This window comes from Panicum virgatum, chromosome 6N, assembly GCF_016808335.1.
Source record: "Panicum virgatum strain AP13 chromosome 6N, P.virgatum_v5, whole genome shotgun sequence".
Classification (NCBI taxonomy): domain Eukaryota; kingdom Viridiplantae; phylum Streptophyta; class Magnoliopsida; order Poales; family Poaceae; genus Panicum; species Panicum virgatum.
Genome location: NC_053150.1, coordinates 41432689 through 41453661, shown reverse-complemented (window position 1 = coordinate 41453661; position 20973 = coordinate 41432689). Strand labels below are relative to the sequence as shown.

Sequence of the window (20973 nt, the reverse complement as noted above, 5' to 3'; positions counted from 1 at the left end):
GAATAAAGATTTTCACCGTGTTCCCATACAACATCTCTATCTCTGCCTGCCATTTTCTATCTGCATACATGGACAACAAAAATATATCATCTAATATTCTAACTCCTAAGTCATAGTGTCAAAAATCATCTAATACACCTAAATCAAATCTACCAAAATCCTACTACATAGTGTAAAAAATCATCTAATACAAATAAATCTTATCTATATTCTAAATACACCTAAGTCATACACCTAAATCCTAAAACAAATCATCTAATACTCTAAATCAGAGGGGGGGAAACTTACCTGGCCGCGGCTTACCGCTGCTACTGGCCGGTTTACCACCTCTCAGGGTCGGTAAACCGAGCTTCCCAGGCGGCTAACCGGTCGAGGCCGGTAGATCCGCTACCGGGCCGGCTTACCGGCGCGCCTGACCGGCTAGCCGCGTGCCGCGGGCGGCTTGTCGGGGTCGAGCGCCGGACGGGGCGTCCTGGCGGCGGACCTGGCGCGAGTGAGGGGGGAGCAGACTGAGGGGGGGCGTCGGGGCTGAGGGTTACCCCCAGTGAGGTTAACTGGACGCTCGCGCGGCATGGGCCTTAATGGGCCGTTCGTTTTTTTTCTTTTTCTTTTTTGATTTAACTTCAAATTTCCGCAAATTATACTAAATGAACGAATTTTTGAGAAAATTTAAGACCATTAGATTTGCGGCACCTTGAAGTATTTTTAGAAACCGGACCAGTTCCCATCGGTTTGATTAACCTTGGTTACCGGCCGGTGCTGCAGTAGAACATGAATGGGTGAGGCCAAAGTGGGTTGGTAGCCATACCAAAAACGAAGGTCGGAGCCGCACGAGCTCGACTCACGCCCCAATTCGCACGGCCACGATTGGCCCCGACCCTTCTTTCTTTTTGAAAAGCAGGCCCCGACCCTTATCCGACCACCGCCGGCACCTCGCCCACCAACCCACGAGGCCACGAGCACGCCGTTACTCCATGACAACGCCACTCGCGAGGTCGCGCTCCGACACGGCGGCGCCGGCGCGGGTGGTGGCACTGGCACCCCACCCGCCGTGACCCGCCTCGATCCACAGACCCCGGGCGCGCGCCCTCCCGTGGAGGCGCACATGGAGCTACCCGACGACCATGGGTGGATTCGTTCGTCTGGTCCCCAGCTCGATTTGTCAAACGCTCACCAACCATCACCACCGAGGGTGTGTTTAGTTCACTTTATATTTTGTGTTTTTGCAAAAGAATTTTTAATATTTGAAGTATTAAATGTATATTAATTATAAAACTAATTACAGATCTCGTATGTAAACTACGAGACGAATCTAATAAGTCTAATTAGAGAATCATTAGAGCATGTTTACGGTAGTATTAATGTAGCAATTTAGTGTCTAATTACGTCCTAATTAGGCTCATTAAATTCATCTCGCGATTTACAGTCTATTTTTGTAATACGATTTATTTTTTGACTATATTTAGTATATCATGCAAGCGATTTACAAAAATTTTACGTTTTGCATTTACGGAATTTAAACACGGCCCGAGTCGCGCACCGACGGCTTGGCTCCGGCGGAGCAGGTCCATTGCCTGTAGGGCCCACAACGCAGCGGCACACGGCGGATGGAGTTTCCAGATGCATTCAGCGTTTTTTTTTAGATTGGAAAGATGCATTCAGCGTTGATCGGGTAATAAACTACAGTAATGACCAAGGAATGTGATTTGCTGATCATACAGCCTATCCCTTTTTTTTTTAGGTTTGACAATGCATCTTATTATTTAGCCTTTGGACTACTGTAAAATTCTCAGCAAACATGTGGACCGGGTCCATAATAAAGTCCTCTAGCAGATGTAGAGCACCACCAGTTCCAGGCTTCCAGTCCCCCACCAAACATCACTGCCTATCTGCCTATATCAGCTCAGCTCTGAAGCTCCTTCCATTCCTCAGGAGCTGGTACCTACCGTCCTCCCATCCTTGTAGTCCCGCGCGCAGCTCCGGCGCCACCAACCCGGCACCACCAAGCTTCTTGCCCTTGCCTGCACAGAGCAGCTCCAGCGCGACACGCCTCCGCCAGGAAGAAGATGGGATCGCTGACGACGGAGCCGCGGGCCGAGACGGTGGTGTTCCGCTCGACGCTCCCGGACATCGCCATCCCGGACCACCTCCCGCTCCACGACTACGTCTTCGAGCGCCTGGCGGGCCGCCGCGACCGCGCCTGCCTCATCGACGGCGCCACGGGGGAGGCGCTCACGTTCGGGGACGTGGACCGCCTGTCGCGCCGCGTGGCGGCGGGGATGCGCGCCGCCCTCGGCGTGCGCCCCGGCGGCACGGTGATGCTGCTGCTCCCCAACTCCGTCGAGTTCGCGCTCGCGTTCCTCGCGTGCTCCCGCCTCGGCGCCGCCGCCACCACGGCCAACCCGCTCCACACCCCGCCCGAGATCGCCAAGCAGGCCGCGGCCTCCGGCGCCACCGTCGTCGTCACCGAGCCGGCGTTCGTCGCCAAGGTGCGCGGGCTCGCCGGCGTCGCCGTCGTCGCCACGGGCGGCGGCGCCGAGGGGTGCGTCTCGTTCGCCGACCTCGCCGCCGCCGACGAGCTGGCGGAGGCGGCGGCCATCGACGTGTCGAACGACGTGGTCGCGCTGCCGTACTCGTCCGGCACGACGGGGCTGCCCAAGGGGGTCATGCTGTCGCACCGGGGGTTGGTGACCAGCGTGGCGCAGCTCGTCGACGGCGACAACCCGAACCTCGACCTCCGGGAGGACGACGTCGTCCTCTGCGTGCTGCCCATGTTCCACGTGTACTCGCTGCACTCCATCCTCCTCTGCGGGATGCGCGCCGGCGCGGCGCTCGTGATCATGAAGCGCTTCGACAGCGCCCGGATGTGCGAGCTCGTGGAGCGGCACGGCGTCACGGTCGCGCCGCTCGTGCCGCCCATCGTGGTGGAGATTGCCAAGAGCGACGCCATCGACCGCCACGACCTATCCTCGGTGCGCATGGTCATCTCCGGCGCCGCGCCCATGGGCAAGGAGCTGCAGGACATCCTGCGCGCTAAGCTCCCTCGCGCCGTGCTCGGACAGGTGCCTTGTTTACCTAGCTAAACACGAACGCACGCAACCAGCACAAGACGACTAGGACGCGTTGAAATTTGACTAAAACATCCAGCAATTCTGTTTGAACAGGGCTATGGGATGACAGAGGCAGGGCCGGTGCTCTCGATGTGCATGGCATTTGCCAAGGAGCCCTTGCCGGTGAAGTCTGGCGCCTGCGGCACGGTGGTGAGGAACGCCGAGCTCAAGATCATCGACCCGGAGACCGGCCTGTCCCTACCCCGCAACCAGCCTGGGGAGATTTGCATCAGGGGCAAGCAGATAATGAAAGGTACAGATCAAGTCTCTGTGATCCAACATCCAAGCAAGAACTTGAAGGTGACAAACGGTGCCGGTCTTGGTACGCGCAGGGTACCTGAACAATCCGGAGGCCACGGCGAAGACCATCGACGCGGAGGGGTGGCTGCACACCGGCGACATTGGGTACGTCGACGACGACGACGAGATCTTCATCGTGGACCGGCTCAAGGAGCTCATCAAGTACAAGGGGTTCCAGGTCGCCCCCGCGGAGCTCGAGGCCATGCTCATCGCGCACCCCGGCATCGCCGACGCCGCCGTCGTCCCGTAAGTAGCTACCGCCACAGCTTTGTTCGCCGGACTTCCGGCCGGCAAGAACCTTCCTACGCGTTCCCGAACCGCACGGGTTCTGAACAACGCTTCCCCTGCTGCTTGCTCCGATCCGACACAGGATGAAGGATGACTCCTGCGGCGAGATCCCGGTGGCGTTCGTCGTGACGCGCGGCGGCTCCGACATCACCGAGGACGAGGTCAAGCAGTACGTGGCAAAACAGGTGAGACAAGTTAACGATTCTTGCAAGGATACTCTCAAAACCTCATCAGGTGAGATCAACAGTGTTTATTTTTAACTTCTTTAAACATTTATTAGGTTGTGTTCTACAAGAGGCTTCACAAGATTTTCTTCGTGGAGACTATTCCGAAGGCGCCATCTGGCAAAATTTTGAGGAAGGACCTGAGGGCCAAGCTGGCAGCGTGCTGATGATGCTGAGCTGTTCCTGTGCGAAAGCGACCCGGTTTTAGTAGATTCTATTATTTTGATCATTGTTAAAAGGACATATACAGAAAAGGGTGTAAGCAAGAACCAGTCAACTATATACAAGTATGTTATCTTATCTGGATAGAAATGGAAGCTGTGATTTCACTAGTACACTACTCCCTCCATTCTCTTTTGATAGTCCTATTTGAAAAACTAAACTTTTCTCAAATGATAGTCCTATTTGCTATTGGCATGAGCTATGTCAATAAATAACACTAGTAACGAGGAGTTTCCAGATAAAACATTGAAGGACCAACTAAAAAGTCTTTGTTGCATTTATTATATGATAAGTAAGATTGTTTTCCTTGATCATTGTGTCAAGTTGAAATAGGTCTATCAAAAGAGAATGGAGAGAGTATTACATAGAAAACTCAACCCCTAGGGGTTAGCCACCCCCGAAGCATTACCACGAGAGATGGAAGATTTTCTCTTCACTAGGGTCAAGAAAAGGCCAAGAACCCCAGCTATCCAGGACGTGCCACTAACGGTGAGGGCACGGATCTGCAGTCGCGCGTTCACGCTGAAACCAACAGTGGACCACGCTTTTCACTGAAATAGCACAACGAGTGATTTTTTTTTTTTTTTTGAGAACGGGGAGTCGAACTCCCAACCTGCAGTCTGCACACCCGCAAGCCCACCACTGTGCTACGCGCACATTCTTAGAGTACTATTACATTATATGATGATTCGATTATTTAGTTGCACTTTGGTGAAAAACATTCATTCCTTTGAAAGAACCAAACAATTCACTTATCTGCCCCAAAAGTACATACAACCCTGACTAATGTTTGGGCGACATTATCACTAATTAGGACGGCACAAGGATACATACAGAGAAGAAGAGAAGGTTCAGTTGTCAAATGATCAAAATTGACTAACACCTCATTGCCTTGATCCCTACAACGTACAAGCCCAGATGACAGGTAAGCTAGAAGATGTAATAAACAGAAAAAAAATGTAACAAATGGCCAACCGTGCATATGATCAAGCGCCAGAATGAGATACTGGAGATGTGGTAAATTGTCCATCTTTGAACGCATGAATATACTGCTGGGGCAAGGAATGCTCGGCCTGCAACAGTTTAACAAAAATAGTCAGGGTCAGCATACTATTTTACCAGATATACAAAACAACTATGATTTTCTTGCGAACTTCTTCATGTTTTCTCAGAATAATTCTGTAAATGATGAATGGTGAAATATGAAGTTATTTTTTTAAAAAAAACTTGAAACACAAAAATCAGAAACCAAAATTTCAATTTACTTAATTTGATTAAACTTATGTTCCAACCATTACCATTCATTAGTAGCTTTAAAATTAAAACAGAGTGCTTCTGAAGCTAAGTGACAGAAGTTAAGAGAGTGCTCACCCAGTCACCATCGCTATTTTCATCTGGAATAAGAGCATTGATTTCACTTGATTTAGCAGTTGTTATAGATGTATCCAAAGATTCCTTGCTTAAGTAAAGTTGGCAACCAGATGTGTTGTCTATTGATATAGTTGGAACCGAGCCCTGCATTATCATTAGGAAACATAAGCTATTTGCATCAACTGACGCAAGCAAATCTAATATCTTAATCATACAATGTTTGGAAGAAAAATCTACCTCACATTGGACCTCTACACTGTTGCAATTCACAACTTCAAAAGCTGCTACAACACCCTGATAACAATACATGATGAGTTATGAAGGAACAAGAATTCTTGGAAGCACATGTTTACTTCTCGACAAACTCACCTTGAATAAGACTCCAACTTTGGTGCACTTATCAATTGTTATGTTGTTCACTTTCCCTGCACAACAATGGGCACATATATGCTTGGCCGGTTATTGTTTGCTCTTACAAAGAGAATGCATCATTCATGAGAAATTACCTTTGACTTGCAGCACAGAATCCTTGCATCCATATGCGTACACTGACTGTTTGGTATCACACTCTTCAATAAGTAAGCTCTTGTTCCCAATATGATGCTCGACCACCCATCTGATGGACAGTGACATGAATTGTGTGAGATTATTTCTTCATCATAGATGCCATAATGAGGAAGGGTTCATTTGCATTTCTGGATGGAAGGAAGGAAAATGGTAATTACTTGTGTCCCATCCGGAGCTCCAATTTAGCAGGATCTTTGGTTGAGCCAAAGGACGGTGCATTGCGAGTTTCTTTTCCTTCAGCAGTTACAACACCTGTTCTGTCTGTTCTATTCTTGCTCTTCATGTCATCTGTCACCTTCCTGAGGCCTGTATGACAAGAAGGTGAAGCAGAAGTCATGACATGCATGAATAGTGGTGGTGTACAAGATGATCAACCAAAAGTCAAATGAGAACTTTTATCAATCTGACCTTGTGTCACTGGTTTTCCCGAGCTGATTTCAGCAAATACGGCTGACATTCCAGATTTGGGCTGGGATGATGAAGCTGAAGAGATTGCAAGGGATGCAGGAGGGGATGGAGCTGAAGGTACCTTGTTCGTTGCACTTCCTGGCGGTTGCCACACTGGGCCCAATGGGTAAAACCTCCTTATGTAATCACGCAAATTGGGCACATAAAGCTCTTTTAAGGCTTTAGCTCACTCCACATGATCAGGGTCCTTATTTTTGTATTCCACGAGCACCTGATGATTTTGTTATTTAACACTAGTAAGATTTAGCTGATAAATGCTTAAGAAATCAAACTCTACCACAGATGATGTGTTTGAAAAGTGGGAAAAGCCTATTTTTCAACTCTGAATTATCACAATCGTCCGATTTTAGTCCTTGAACTATGAAACCAGACATTCTACACCTCCAACTACCAAAATCGTTCGAAAAACAACTTTGACCTCAACCTAAGGCAGTTTGCTACAGTATAATTTCCGAATTTCTAAGATTTTACACTTCTCTCAATTAAATAATAGGGAAAGCATAGTTAATATTGTATAAAAATCATGATATTTTTTTGAGAGGTAGCACAAGAGACAAGGAATCTATTTTGGCTAGATGTGATACATTAGAGATACATAAATTTGAATTATAAAATTTTAAAAATAGATAGAATTCAAAATTCCTTGAATTTGTAGGTTTGCTAAACATTTACTAAAAATGCATTTAAAACATGATAATTTGTAATTTTTATTTAGTTTAATAAATTATTTTTATTGATTCAAGTTCTATAGAAAATTCTCAAATTAGAATTTTGAGGAAATAATCAAATTTGATTCAAATTTGAGCGTTGTGAAGGAATTCAAAAAATTTCAACAAAACATGTACCAATAAAAAATACCTTATTAAGCTAAATAAATAAGTATGAATTATCATGTTTTAGTGCATTTTTAGCAAAGGTTTAGCTGACCTAAAAATTAAAGGAATTTTGAATTCTACTCATTTTTAAAATTTTATAATTCCAATTTCTTTATGTCTAATGTAACACACCTAGCCAAAAGAGATTTCTTGTCTCTTGTGCTACCTCACGGCAAAATATCATGACTTACAATAGTAACTATGACTTCTCTATTATTTAATTTAGAACATCTCCAAGAGCTTCTTTAAATCACACTAGCCAAATCTAATTTAACTAACCATTTAGCTAGTCATTTAGCTATCTAAATGGTGGGAATTCCAACAGGTTCTCCATCTATCCTTTCCTCCACTCCATCCCCTTCTTCGTGAGCAGCCACTGACAGCTATGCCCCACTGCGTCGCCGCCGTCTTCCTGCTCCTCGTGCTCGCCGCACCTCCTGGTCCTCAGCGGGAGAAGGGGAGGGGGGCTGCGCCGGCGCGAGGGGGCCGGGAGCTCGGCCTCCGCCGGCGGCCGCGAGCTCCCCGGGCGCTGCCGCGGATCTGAACTCCCCTGGTGAAGTCGTGGATCCAAGCGGCCAATCACACACAGCTCAGGTGCGCCATCAAATCTTGAGTACCATACGCTAATAATCACCAATCATGTTCCAGAGGATGAGCCGCTCCTGGTGCGGAGCATCCACCACGGCGAGCTCCTCTAATGCACCCATCCAGAGGAGCGCACGCATCCAGAGGAGCATGCACTCGAGCCTTTGGCCACAGAGGTGAATGTGCTTGGTCATTCTGCTGGTGATGAGCGCGAGGGTCTCCAGCTCGGAGCTACAGGCAAGCATGTGCTCGAGCCGGTGGAGCGAGGCGCAACGGAGGATGTTGGCCGGGAGCCAGAGGAGCGAGGCACAGGTTCCAAGGAGGAGCCGACGACCGCGAGCTCCTAGGGCGCCGCCGCGGGAGGGGGTTGCGCCGCTGCGAGGGGCCAGGGGCGGCGCGAGGGGGCGGTCACGGCCCTGAAACGCGGGAGCGGGAGCGAGCGCAGGGGAGCGGATGGCGAGTCGCTGCGCTCGGAGAAAAAAGCGAGGCGAGGGAGTGAGATAGCGACGGTGATAGCGAGAGGAGTAAAATAAAGAGTTTGTTGGAACGGGTTTTTTTTTCTCCATTTTATCTAAATTTAGCTAGCCAAATGAATTTAGCTACACTGTCGGAGTTGCTCTTAGAGAGGTGTAAAATTCTAGAAATTCGGAAATTATATTATAGCAAAACCACCTTATGTTGAGGTCAGAGTCGTTTTTGGAATGGTTTCGGTAGTTGGAGGTGTAGGATGTCCGGTTTCATAGTTTAAGGACCACAATCGGATGATCGTGATAGTTTAAGGTTGAAAAATGAAATTTTCCCTTGAAAAGTTAATGGTGTACAAGATGATCAACCAAAACTCAAAATCAATCATGCTTTTATATATGTCAATGCTCTTAACAAAGTCATCCGGGTGTTGGTCTTTTCCTTTTTCTTTTCAAGGAAGCCTTCAATTTTCATGGTACTGTCTAGAAATTTTGTACTAGAACTTCTCCCCTAGTTTCGGTTATTCATTATTTCCTTACACTCAACTGCTAATAGCCCTATCCTTTGCATCTCATCTGAAATCCAACACCGGAACCATGTCTGTACCTATCGTACTTTTAGAAGTTGTCAAACGGTGCACATACCTTATTGCTGTAGAACTCTGCCATTTGCCAGCTCTCTTCTACTTGCGCCATTGGAAGAGGCATACCTGAGGAGACATCGACGAAACAGTTAGTTCCCAACTAAACATACATGAGTGACTAAAATTAGCGTGTGTTTCTGCCTCACCACATAAACCTATCAAACAGTGGCGGAGCCAGGGGTGCAGGGGGTGCTCAAGCCCCCTACCACCTTGGCTTCCATGGAAGCCCCCCCAACCCCTCTTTACAAATTTTGTGGAGGAAGAAGAAGGAAGGAGAAAATTTTGAGGAGGAAGAAGAAGGAATGAGAGGAGGGAGGAGGAAAAAGGAAAGAAGAGCCCCCTAGCTCTGGATCCTGGCTCCGCCGCTGCTATCAAAAGGTTGGAACTTGATACTAACTGCAACCTTTGCCGGTGTAACCAATCCACGCCAAAGCGGCCAGGCTACCGGCTGCTGCCTTCATATGGTTGGCGTGGCTCGATCTTGTCCCCTCAGCCAGTGCATTGGCCTCCAAGATCGTTACATTCAGAGGCCCCATAAAGGCCGCCAAGGACTCCATTGTTGGTTTCTACCAAATCGATCATGCATGCACGCATACGAGCACAATTGATCAGATCAACGATAAACGAATCCCCAATGCGTAAACAGTATGATTTTTTATTTTTATTTTTCCATGTAGGAGATTCACCTGTGTTTGCTTGGTCCTGATAAGAAGGTCCTTCCCAACCAAGAACGCCTTCTCCACCAATCGCGTCACCTCGGCGACCTCCGCCCCGATCTTTCCGGCCGCCGCGGACACCCTCCCGAGGGCGCCGGCGACGAGATCATCGAACGCCAAGATCGCCGGGTCCCGCGCCGACGCATCCTCGGACAGGCCGCGTGGCGCAATCGACGGCTGAGCCCCGACGCTGAGTGCCTCCAGCCGGGATACCGCCGCCTCCAGCCTCCCGATCAGGGCTCCCTCCATGGTGTTCGTGCGTTTGGGGTCGGGTCGCTAGGATGTTGAGGGGGGAATGTGCATTGGAGATAGGTAGGATGCGAGAGAGAATGCAGGTGCAACGTCGCCAGTTCGCCACGGCAGCCCGCCGGAGAGTGGAGAGGGAGAGAGGGATTGGCGGAAGCAGATGGAGCCGAGACAGCCGTGGTGCTCGACATCTGTATGTACGCACGCGAGTCCCCGAAAGTGCGGCAAAAAATATTAGTAGACGTAATCCGAGTTTACCCTAAAAATATCATAATCCAAAAAACTCGCTACGGGGAAGGAGCTCTTCTCGGGATAAAGCTAATCTCAATAGAGCAGTTTCGAAGATAGCCACGTAAAAGACGTGAGTGAAAAACGATGCTCCGATAGGAGAGAGAAATTTTAAGCCTCGATCTTAGCTAGCTGCCAATGCTGAGTTGAAAAATACAAGCACCGATGACAGTACAAGTCTCGATGCTTGATCAGTAGAAAACTATTGTACAACAGGCTTGTCAGATGGATGTGTAGAGAAAAGCTGAGGGAGAAGGGTGATTGTGTTTAAAATACTATTTCCGTCGTACGTTTGATCGTGAGATGGACCCCATCACTTTCGGGATCTTGTTACAAGTTTTAACCATGCATGTAAACTCATAACAACTACTAATATTTTTTTATTATAGTTTTAAAACTCAACAACTATTTAAGATTTTTTATAAATAATGAAGCTACAACTGAGCAAAATTATCTATAATTCTGATACAACAAGTATGTAAGTAAACCTATCAGGAATGTATAAAAAAATGCAAATGGGATCTGTTAGCTGTTGAGTAGCCAATAGGCCTATCCGCCAGCCAAGAGCTGACAGGCCTATTGGCTATTCAGCAGTCAATAAGAATTGTCAAGTCCTTAAAAAGCCAATAGACCCAGTCAGCGCCAACTAGTCGCGGCCTCAGCTTCACATGGGCTGCCACGAGGGCTGACGGCCCCAGCGGCCGATATACTACTAGATTTAGTATTTTACATTTTTAGTATTTATTTTCGCAATTTTTCATTAAAATACTATTATTTCAAAAAAATTCAGTAAAGGGAGATAAGCACTTCATGTGTTGGCGGATTCTCCCCTGATAACAACGTGAACTCACAAAAAAAAATACTCATAGAACAACTCATGGAACAAAACTTCTAAACAGTCTGCAACAAAATTTTAAACAATAGGAATAATTGGTATACGATTTTGGGAAAATTATAAGCATGGACCAAATCATGAAATTCACATAAAAACAATATACACATAGAAGAAATTATCAAAACTCATTGAACAAAATTATTATACATCCGGAACGATATTTGTATAGAAGAAACAATTAGTATATAAACTAATGAAACAAAAAATTGCACCAAATATTAGTTTGGACTAATCTTGCTCAACAAGGGCCGAAGTAAAGTCACTAAAAATATAAGAAAAACAAAGGCTAATAGCTGCTGGGCCGTATTGGGTATCAGAAGTACCCTTTACCATTTCTCTTAGGCTGTGTTTAGTTTGCGAAAAGTTTGGATTTTGGATACTGTAGCACTTTCGTTAGTATTTGGCAATTCGTATCCAATTATGGACTAATCAGATTTAAAAAATTCATCTCTTGCTAATCAGTTAAAACTGTGTAATTAATTATTTTTTCAACTGTATTTAATACTCCATACATGTGCCTGAAGATTCGATGTGATGTGTACTGTAGGAAAAAGTTTGGGAACTAAACAGGGCCTTAATTGGTGTCCATAAATTTTTTGAGCCCAAAATAAAGGCAAAGTATGGGGTGTTTAATTGGTGAAAAAGTTTGATTTTGGGTACTGTAGCACATTTCATTGTTATTTGGTAATTAATGTTGAATCATGGATTAATTAGGTTTAAAAGATTTATTTCATCCTAATTAGTTAAACAGTGTAACTAGTTATTTTTTTAACTTCATTTAATGCTTCATGCATGTGTTCGAAGATTCGATGTGATGGGTTTTGTATAAATTTTTTTTGGGAACTAAACACCCCCATAGCAGACTGCTCTATCGATCATAACATAGCCGTACGATACTACTCCCTCCGTCCTGAAATATAGGACATTCTAGAGTTCAAATTTTGTACTAAAATGTAAGACATTCTAAGTTGGAAGTAAATCAAACCATCTTAATTATATATCGTTTTCGGATCTTTCCCAATAAAAAAACGTGCATACAGCTATGTAGGGGGAGGTGCATGTGGAAAAGGTGCTTGGGAAAGAGCATGTTGCTTTAATTAGCATATATTTAATTACTAAAATAGAGTCCCGATGCTTAATAATCACTACTGGAGTCTGCTCGTTTCCCTAGGGTTAAAATCCTAGGGAAAGGTCCAATAAATGGCAGGGAACAATGCTCCCTAGGAAGTTTGGTAGGGAAATATGCCTAGGGAGATTTTCGACGGGAAATAGCCAGTGGCCTACGATTTTTCCTAGGGAAAGCCAAATTCCCTACAGATTTCGATTCCTAGGGAAACATGATGATATGGAGCAGCATCCTACATGGAAAGTTTGTTACCCTAGGGTTCAAGTTTCCTAGGGAAACTGCATGAGCTGCCAGCATAGCTACTATCCCTACGTTTTATTTCTCCTAGGGAAATAGTTTGAATCATATATTGCATTCAAATATAACATAAGCATAAATTCGAATTTGAATTTTTAAGTTACAATACATACACAGGGACAAAAATCATATTCATCGTTGCTGTAGATATTATCTCAAAATTACATATAAAAGTCCAACATGGACATGTCCAAAAGAGAACAGGTAGCAAATATCCATACCAATTTGACACGTGTGTAAGCTACTTTTCATCAAACTTACATTATCAGGAGAGGGATTTGGAGATGGTGAAACAACATATGTCGGAGGCGGGGGAGGCAGGGGTGAAGGAATTGCTTCTAGATTTGATGATATATGATGTATGTCATTATTATGTTGGAATTGCCACAAGATTAATGTCCAAGAATCTGTGTAGATCTCACCTCCATAAATTTCTGGATCTTTTCATCTCGATCTTGTACCATTCTACCCCCACTCCATCATGGTTTGTGCATATTCCTTAGCTAATCGACTATCACGAGCTTCCTTCCTCAATTGTTCCTCTTCCTGCTGACGTTGACGCCTTGCAGCCATAGCAGAAGCATGACTTCCCTTCAACTGAGGGAGGACTTCACTGTCATTGACGGTCCCATTAAATGTAGCCCATTTCCCATGTTGCCGACCACAAGAGCATTGGTAAAGAGCTCTAACATCCAACAGTGAATGTAGCCAATCAAACTCTGGTCCATTTAACTCAATGACAGTAGCTTTGTATGTCTCCTGCCCATACAAAAATTTATTATGAGAATTTGCAAAATACAGAATAATGCAAAAGAGGAGCAGGTGGAAACAGTGAAGAGATGAGCATCTAGGACATACCAAGCACTTTGTGGCTTCTTCTGTATTTAGTGAAGTCATATCTTCAGGATTTGGACCTCTATAAGTATGGACCCATGCCTCCACTTCAGAAACAGCTCTCCCTAATTTCCTAGACTGCAACAAAAAGAATCTCCAATCAAACTAAGTTTCTTATACTTACTTTTTTTCATCCGGCTCAATCAATGGATGATCTTGCAGATTGGGGATAATGGGAGGGAGTTCTGCACTACCTCGCAAGTGTCCCGCTTCAGTTTGCTCATCTACCGCATCAGGTTCACTGTGGCTTGAAATTGTGTTCTCCCTACGAACAGAACTGTTGGAAGATTGACTCCGTGTCACTCGGTGTGAGATTGTCATGCCTGAAAAAAATATGGCAGCTAAGAATTAGTAATTGTATAAGAAAGCGGCAATACAGTGAGATTGCCCTCCCTTGTGATATCCAATAATTTACCTAAAAGTCATCAGGATCTCTATATTCCTCTTCTGTGATATCATGAATAGATTCGGTATCTGATTGACCGTCTTGTTCAACACGTGGTTCATTCTCTACACTCACCATTTCTATGTTTGATCAACATTGTGATATCATTTGGATCAATAATCTCATCAAAGCCATCACTACTTGTGATATCATCTAAACCTAGTCCAATGTCCACCAAGAATTCACCATCTAAACTAGCTTCTTGAAAGGTATCTACACATGGTGGGTTTAAATATATACGCACACATCGGGATGTACGGGAGCTCGGCCTCACCTTTATGGCCTCCGGCGCGTTCGGACGGCGGCCTGGCGGTGGTCGGGCTCACGTAGGCTCCCCAGGCGGCGGCACCAGACCTGGTGGTGGCCCCGCCCGTGCTCCCCACCGGCGGGCGGCCCCCGACCAGTGGCGCGCCCGCGACTGCTCCTCAGGCAGTGGGTGGCCCCGACCTACTGGTGCACCCGTGCGTGCTCCTCAGGCAGGCGGACCCCAAGCTCGTGGCGCATGGGTGCAGGGGCGGCGACGCTCCATGGGCTGGAGAGGGAGGAAGAGAGCAAATGGAGGCGTCGGCGGCGCTTCACTGGGGGCTAGAGGGAGCGGAGGGAGGGAGAGAGGGGCGCCGGCGCACAAGGTTGGAGAGGGAGGAAATTTTAGTCGCGTTTGGAGAGGGAGGCTGAGGTGCAAGGGCGGCTGTAGGGTTGGGCGGCGGCGCGGTTGGAGAGGGAGGGAGGGCGGGATTAGGTTTTGGGCTGCAGAGTTGGCGCGGGGGAGGAAATTTTAGTCGATTCGTAAGCGGGATGGGGGAGATATTCCCTAGAAACTACAATGTTTCCTAGGGAAATCTGCCATCTGGCCACCAACGTGTCCTTGGCTAGCCAGCGCATCGCAGCAAATTCAGATTTCCCTAGGAATTTGATCTACGGTTCTAGGGAAATAATCTTTCCCTACGATTCATCAAGATTTCCTAGGGACAAAAAACAACCCTAGGGAAACATGTGAATTCTAGTAGTGAATTTGGGGGAGGAGAGTCTTTTCTCCATCTACATATCTGTTGGAAAAAATTCTAAAATGACCTACATTTAAGGACGGAGGGAGTAGTCAATATCAAGCATTTTGTTTTTGACAGAGATTAACAATTTCTATTCAAGAGGCTTGTTAGCCAATCAGCCGGTAGTATTTTTCTCTTACATCAAATTAGTATCAACCAGCAGCCAGCATTTGTTAAAAAAATAAGAGTGTCCGAATCCTTCTTACAAAAGACAAATATTATTTTTATCATTTCACATCATGCATTTGTTTACGTGTTCGGTTTTAGAATTGTATTTATTTTGAGACGGAGGGAGTATTTTGGAAGGGAGTGAGCAGGAGAAATGAACTGCAAGTTCAGTAACAGTGAACTAATGGTGTGTTTAGTTGGTGAAAAAATTTGAGTTTGGTACTGTAGCATATTTCGTTGTTACTTGACAAATAATGTCCAATTATGAGGTTTAAAAGATTCAGCTCGTGCTAATCAGTTAGACTATGTAATTAGTTATATATTTCAATTGTATTTAATGCTCCATGCATATGTTTGAAGAATTAATGTGATGGGTACTGTACAAAATCTTTTGAGAACTAAATAAAGTCTTAAAATAGGGATAGTTTACGAAAGTAATTTCACTGCAGTGTACTCCAGGGCCACGCTGGCACGCTGCTGCAAGCCTGCAAATGAGCCGGTAATCTGCCAGGTCCCACCGGGAAGAGAGACGAGGGCGAAGCACGAAGCACCTACACCAACTGCCCATCACAGCCAGGGGACCTGGAGAGATCTGAATTCCGAGCACACTTTCTCTTCCCCGCTCCATCGCCGCCGATGGAGATCCCCACCGCCGTCGTCCACCGCATCCAGTCCACGCTCCGCGAGGCTGCCGGCGGCCCCGCCGCAGACGCTGCGCCCGCCCCTCCCTTCCCCACCGTCGCCGACGCCGTCGCGGCCTTCGACTCTGGCGCCGCCACGGGGGCAGTCCGGTGCGGGCGCTGCGGCGCCGCGGGAGGGCTGCTCCGCGGCGCCAAGTCCGCGCTATGCGCCTACTGCGGGTGCCCCAGGCGCGGGGAGGAGGTGGAAGGCGGCGGCATCGCCTTCCGCGACGGCGCGGCCTACCGGTGGCTGCTTGGCTCGCTTGGGCTCGACGGATCGGTGAGCTCTCCTTCCTACATTATTCGGCACGAAAGTTCTCTACATTTGGGTCTCGTTGCTTAGGATTTGTGAGCTCTTCTTTCTAGCAAAGCTGAGCCTCGGCATTTGGCCTAAAGGAAGAGATTTAGGATTTCTCTCTATGTGGATGTTGTGCTCCTGGAGAACTTCAAATATACTTGTCTGCGGAAGTTCTATTGCGCGTACACTTTTTAATAGTATAATAGTCGTGGTTCATATGTTTGAAAATTTAGAGCGCTCAAAACTCCAGAGCTATGAAAACATAGCTAGGATTTTTGAGTTATGTGGCAATCACAATACAGAAAGAAGATTTATCATACTATTTAGGTAGGAGCCTGCGAGACATGAAGCATAGCCTAGTTAAATCTGGACTGAATTGGGATAGAGAACATATACTCTTTTGTATAGAATGCTGCATTTGTTGGATATTTCGTGTTTATAGTAAATATGCATGCATACTTGCTTAACTGTTTGTTTGTACTGGCTGCCACACCATTAGCATGCAGTTCTTATTACTTGCTCTTTCACCATGTAATAATCATAATGAATGAGAAAAGGTCATTTGTGGAATGTAAGGTTTTCAGACCATTGATCTTGCTTCTTGCATACATTGCAATTACCCATTACTTTAAGTAAGATCGAATCTTCCAGTAGACTTTGTTGGTCTGTTGGACAAATGGAAATTTAGGTGTACGCTCATTTATCTTTAGTACTTAATTCTTCCGAATTCATGTCACTGTCCCAGTGTTTTCTTTAAATTCAAAGTAGGCAGGAACTGTAGCCTCGTATATCTGAAGCTTAATCCTGGTTCTACTCATAGCTGATGGAGGATTTTCCCTCCCTTTGCTTCACTTTTTCATTCAGGAGTTTGTAGAGTTTGATAGTGATACTACGGGTTCAAATAAAAGCAAGGAAGCACCAAGCAGTGGGATGATCATATCTGTTCTACTGGACTTAAAACTTACTTGCCTCCCTGAGAATAAGGAAACACCTGCAAATTCCATAACAAAGGAGCAATCTTCTTCTGTGGATACACTAAATTTATCAGCTGCTAACCTAGACTCATTTTTCGTTGAAAGAAAAGAAGAGATGACTGCTGCTGCTTCTCTTCCGCAAACTTATACTGTGGTGCAAGAAAAGAAAAGAACGGATAACAAAAGCCATGAATCTTCAAGATTAGAGGTGCATGCAGCATCTAAAGGATTAATGAGTTCTCAAAGAACAAACCAGATAGAAGCTAATCCAGCATTTGCAAGTTGGGATGCTGATTTTCATTCTGCTAGCTCAGGAAGTGCCACAGGAGACTCCAATCAACCTGATCTATTTAAGAGCTCTTCTGCTGCTGAGTTTAGTTTCCCAGCTCCTGCAATTGCCACTAACCCTGCAGTAGGTACTGAAAATAAAACAAGTATGAAAAGTGCCATCCTAGAACATCATTCAGAAGATTTGGCTTCAGCAAGCGATGTTTCATTTGAGGATAACCTTTCTAATCAAAAGGTTGCCCCTGTCTTGGAGAGCAATGGTGGAATTGTTCCTGAAAATAGTGCTCCTGAGTGCACTGACTCCTCTTTTGATACGAATTTTGCTAAGAGCGATCAATCGCCTGGAAGGGATGATACTGGAGTCAATGATGATGAAGCTTTTGATGACTGGCAAGATTTTGCAGGAAGTGGTAATCAGGGAAGCCTATCGAATGAGGGAGAACATATAGTGGAGCCTTTAAAGAGATATTCATCTGACATAAAAACAATGGATCCCTTGCCAGTAGGTAGCATGGAATCAACTAGCAATGCTAATGAAGACTCCTCTGATGATTGGCGAGCCTTTGCCTCTATTTCTGGTCAACAAGGAGATTTAGTCAATTCGGTGGAGGGATTAACAAGTGGCGATGGACAAGATTTGGTGAGATCAGTTGGAGAGAAAATGAGCAGCATCTCGCTTGAACATTCTAAAGAAGTTAATCCTGTTGATTTGTGGCCTGTTGGCAATGTTAAATTACAAAACACGGCGGAAACGGGTAAGGAAACAGATGATTCTTTTGATGATTGGCAAGATTTTAGTACCTCTGGTCAAGTGCAGCCTACTTCGTTGAATAAAACTGCAGACATGATGGAAGTCCCAAAAGCCAATCACAGAGAAACAGACATGGATTCATGGTTCATGGGAGATTTTAGGGAGCCAGCAAATGCTAGTATAGAGAATAAGAATAATATGTTGGACGATTGGCAAGGCTTCACTGGTTCTGATCCAGCGCATCAAACTTCATCTAGTACAGGTGGGGGAATGATGAGTGCTTTGTCTGAGCAGCATGAAGGAACTGTTGCTGTGCAATCCTGGGTGCATGGCAGCAATAAGGAAGCTGCACAGACATCCCCAACAAATGCAGAAAGTGATGCATATGATATTTGGCAAGATTTTTCTAAGTCAGGCAACCTGCAAGAAAATATGTCTAATCTTGGGAGGGAAGTTACTAGTGTCTCACCTGAGCCAGCTAAAGAAATTGATTCTTTGGATTTGTGGCTAACCAGCAACTTCAAGGAATCCAAAAGCAGTGAAGGTGTTGGGAGAATTGATGCCTCATCTGATGGATGGCAGGATTTTGCCAGCTTTGATCAAACTCAGACAAATACTAAAATTCCTGGAGAAGGAAACCTGGTGAAAGATCCTTCAGGAACTGAAACTTTGGACTTATGGGCCTCAAGTCATGCTAATGAAAAGAAAACTGAACAGATAAGTGAAGATAATGATCCATTTGATGACTGGCAAGGTTTCCAAAACTTCCATCCCCTGCAAACAAGCGTACAAGTTTCTTCAGATGCTTCATTATTTGATATACCCTCAGCATCACGGCCTGATGCTTTAGGAGGAATGGAATTTGATAGTGTTTTGCAGCTAGCTTCATCTGAAAATAAAAAGGAGGATCCTAATGAATCCAAATCAGTTCCATCTGATGAACACTTGAAAAGGTTAGTGATTTACGGATTATGATCATGTGAACCTTTGTTGTTTACGGTATGGGAAGAACTGGGTTATATCAATTATATATACTTCAATGACCCAATCACCCAATATTCACTTCATGTATATTAACCCGGTGAGCAAGCTAGTAGGTCTCAAAGCCTCCAAATTATGTTGCTGAATTAGGGGAATTATTGTAATTCTTTAAAAACAAATACATATGGTTCATGTATAAAGGCAAATACAACAGGTGGTTAGGACTTATACCAGTGTATATGGTGCTGTAGGTTGCCAGACTCTTCTGATCCTCTCTATCTACTTTCCCCGGGTTCTTATGGGAAAACCTAAGGTTTAGCAGATGAGCCAAAAAAGGAAACTATTGTAGTAGTGGTCCAAGCTAAGCCTTAACAGTGGACTTACTAACCGCACCCAAAACTTTATGATTACCCAGTACTGAACTCAGTAACATGTCTTTTTTTTGTTGACCTTGTCTGCGTCAGGTGGCAGAATTTGGAAACTAGGAGATGATTGTTCATTAGATGTCTTGCCTCTTGTGGTTCATGCCATCTAATGTTTATCTAATGTTTATATCAAGTGATACCCATTGTTAATAATATTATTTATTCACGCATTTATGTTATGTGCAGCACAAATGGAATGCAGCAGATGGGCAATGTTGATCCACTATCTTCATTATGGCCAACTAATAGTCTTGGTAATAATGCCATTAGGAAACAAGAGTCTGTTAATGCAAATGTAGAACAGTTGCTTGCTCAGATGCATGATCTGTCCTTTATGCTCAAAGATGAACTTTCAGTCCCTGATAAACCTGTGGAGCATTCGAAGCCCTGAAATGCACAGCAGCAAAAGTTGTGTGCTGCTACAATCAGCCAGGCAGATCGATGCTGAAAACCCTTTGCAAGCTGGTCTGCTGGACGAATCACACCAAATATCCCCGGGTGAAAAATGCAAGTCGCAGGAAACCTTGTTTTTCCAACAGTGTGCCCTTTATCAGTACATTGATCAGCAGAGGATTGTATTTGTTTTCTCTGTTGCTTCAGTGCGTTGATCGTCAGTCAGGTTTGTTCCTCGACTGTCGCTGAGTTGAGGCGTGAAAATCATGTTTTATTTTTCCTGTACCTGCATGTGTGTGTACCAATCCACGGCCTGTACGCTGTACACAGAGTACCAAACTTATCTCACAAATCAACCTATTCTTTTTGAGATCACCTTTGTTACGGTTGTTCTTGCTACTTCGCTACCACAGGACATCTTGTTCCAGTATCTGGTTGTTTGCAGCTGATGCCTGATGGTATTTTGTTGGTCGCTCTGTAACTCTGTAGAATACCATCATGGACCATCAGATTGTCCAATACTGAATTACTGGCAGTTACTTGGATCTGCGTCTACCCCTCCAAAAAAAAAGTACGGTCCTCTTTGATTGAATTACTGTCGGTTGAGTCATGTCGCGATCCGCGCAACAGGATGCACGGCGACAGGAGCCAAGTGTAACCGAACCAAAACCACTCTGCAAAAGGGCAGACTGAAAGATCCAGACCTGCAATTTAAAGCGTTGGTTGAGACATCCTTGTCTAGTTTGAACGCACGCTTTTTATCCGCCAGGACAAATCCATACCGGGGTCAATCAACCGTTGCGAAGTCAATGGCTTAGTGCCCGATTAAGGCATCAACGCCTGTCCCTGACGATGTGCGCCACTAGCAGAATACATTAGCGGATTATGTATCCAAATCTTGTGTCAGCGATCTCGAAAGGTCTGAGGTTAACTAGAATGCATGC

The 20973-nt window shown here is 45.5% G+C and overlaps 2 protein-coding genes and 1 pseudogene across 2 annotated transcripts; 2 read left to right on the top strand and 1 right to left on the bottom strand.

The window, feature by feature from the left end:
- The first annotated feature begins 1756 nt into the window (after nucleotides 1-1756).
- LOC120679861 (probable 4-coumarate--CoA ligase 5) lies at nucleotides 1757-4259 on the top strand. Its single transcript, XM_039961524.1, has 5 exons — nucleotides 1757-3062; nucleotides 3165-3363; nucleotides 3443-3656; nucleotides 3781-3883; nucleotides 3979-4259. Exons 1-5 carry the CDS (start codon nucleotides 2067-2069, stop codon nucleotides 4087-4089), a joined length of 1623 nt encoding a protein of 540 aa, XP_039817458.1. The 5' UTR covers nucleotides 1757-2066; the 3' UTR covers nucleotides 4090-4259.
- A 613-nt stretch (nucleotides 4260-4872) lies between these two features.
- On the bottom strand, nucleotides 4873-10208 carry LOC120677340 (annotated as a pseudogene).
- A 5556-nt stretch (nucleotides 10209-15764) lies between these two features.
- Nucleotides 15765-20404, top strand: LOC120678449. The gene is made up of 3 exons (XM_039959635.1): nucleotides 15765-16199; nucleotides 17082-19183; nucleotides 19823-20404. Exons 1-3 carry the CDS (start codon nucleotides 15876-15878, stop codon nucleotides 20025-20027), a joined length of 2631 nt encoding a protein of 876 aa, XP_039815569.1. The 5' UTR covers nucleotides 15765-15875; the 3' UTR covers nucleotides 20028-20404.
- Nucleotides 20405-20973: the final 569 nt, after the last annotated feature.

Coding starts and splice junctions, on each gene's coding strand:
- LOC120679861 (XM_039961524.1), top strand. CDS start 2,067: ATGGGATCGCTGACGACGGAGCCGCGGGCCGAGACGGTGGTGTTCCGC. Junction 3,364..3,442: donor GGGCAAGCAGATAATGAAAG/GTACAGATCAAG, acceptor TGGTACGCGCAG/GGTACCTGAACAATCCGGAG. Junction 3,657..3,780: donor GCCGACGCCGCCGTCGTCCC/GTAAGTAGCTAC, acceptor GATCCGACACAG/GATGAAGGATGACTCCTGCG.
- LOC120678449 (XM_039959635.1), top strand. CDS start 15,876: ATGGAGATCCCCACCGCCGTCGTCCACCGCATCCAGTCCACGCTCCGC. Junction 16,200..17,081: donor CGCTTGGGCTCGACGGATCG/GTGAGCTCTCCT, acceptor TTTTTCATTCAG/GAGTTTGTAGAGTTTGATAG. Junction 19,184..19,822: donor TCTGATGAACACTTGAAAAG/GTTAGTGATTTA, acceptor TGTTATGTGCAG/CACAAATGGAATGCAGCAGA.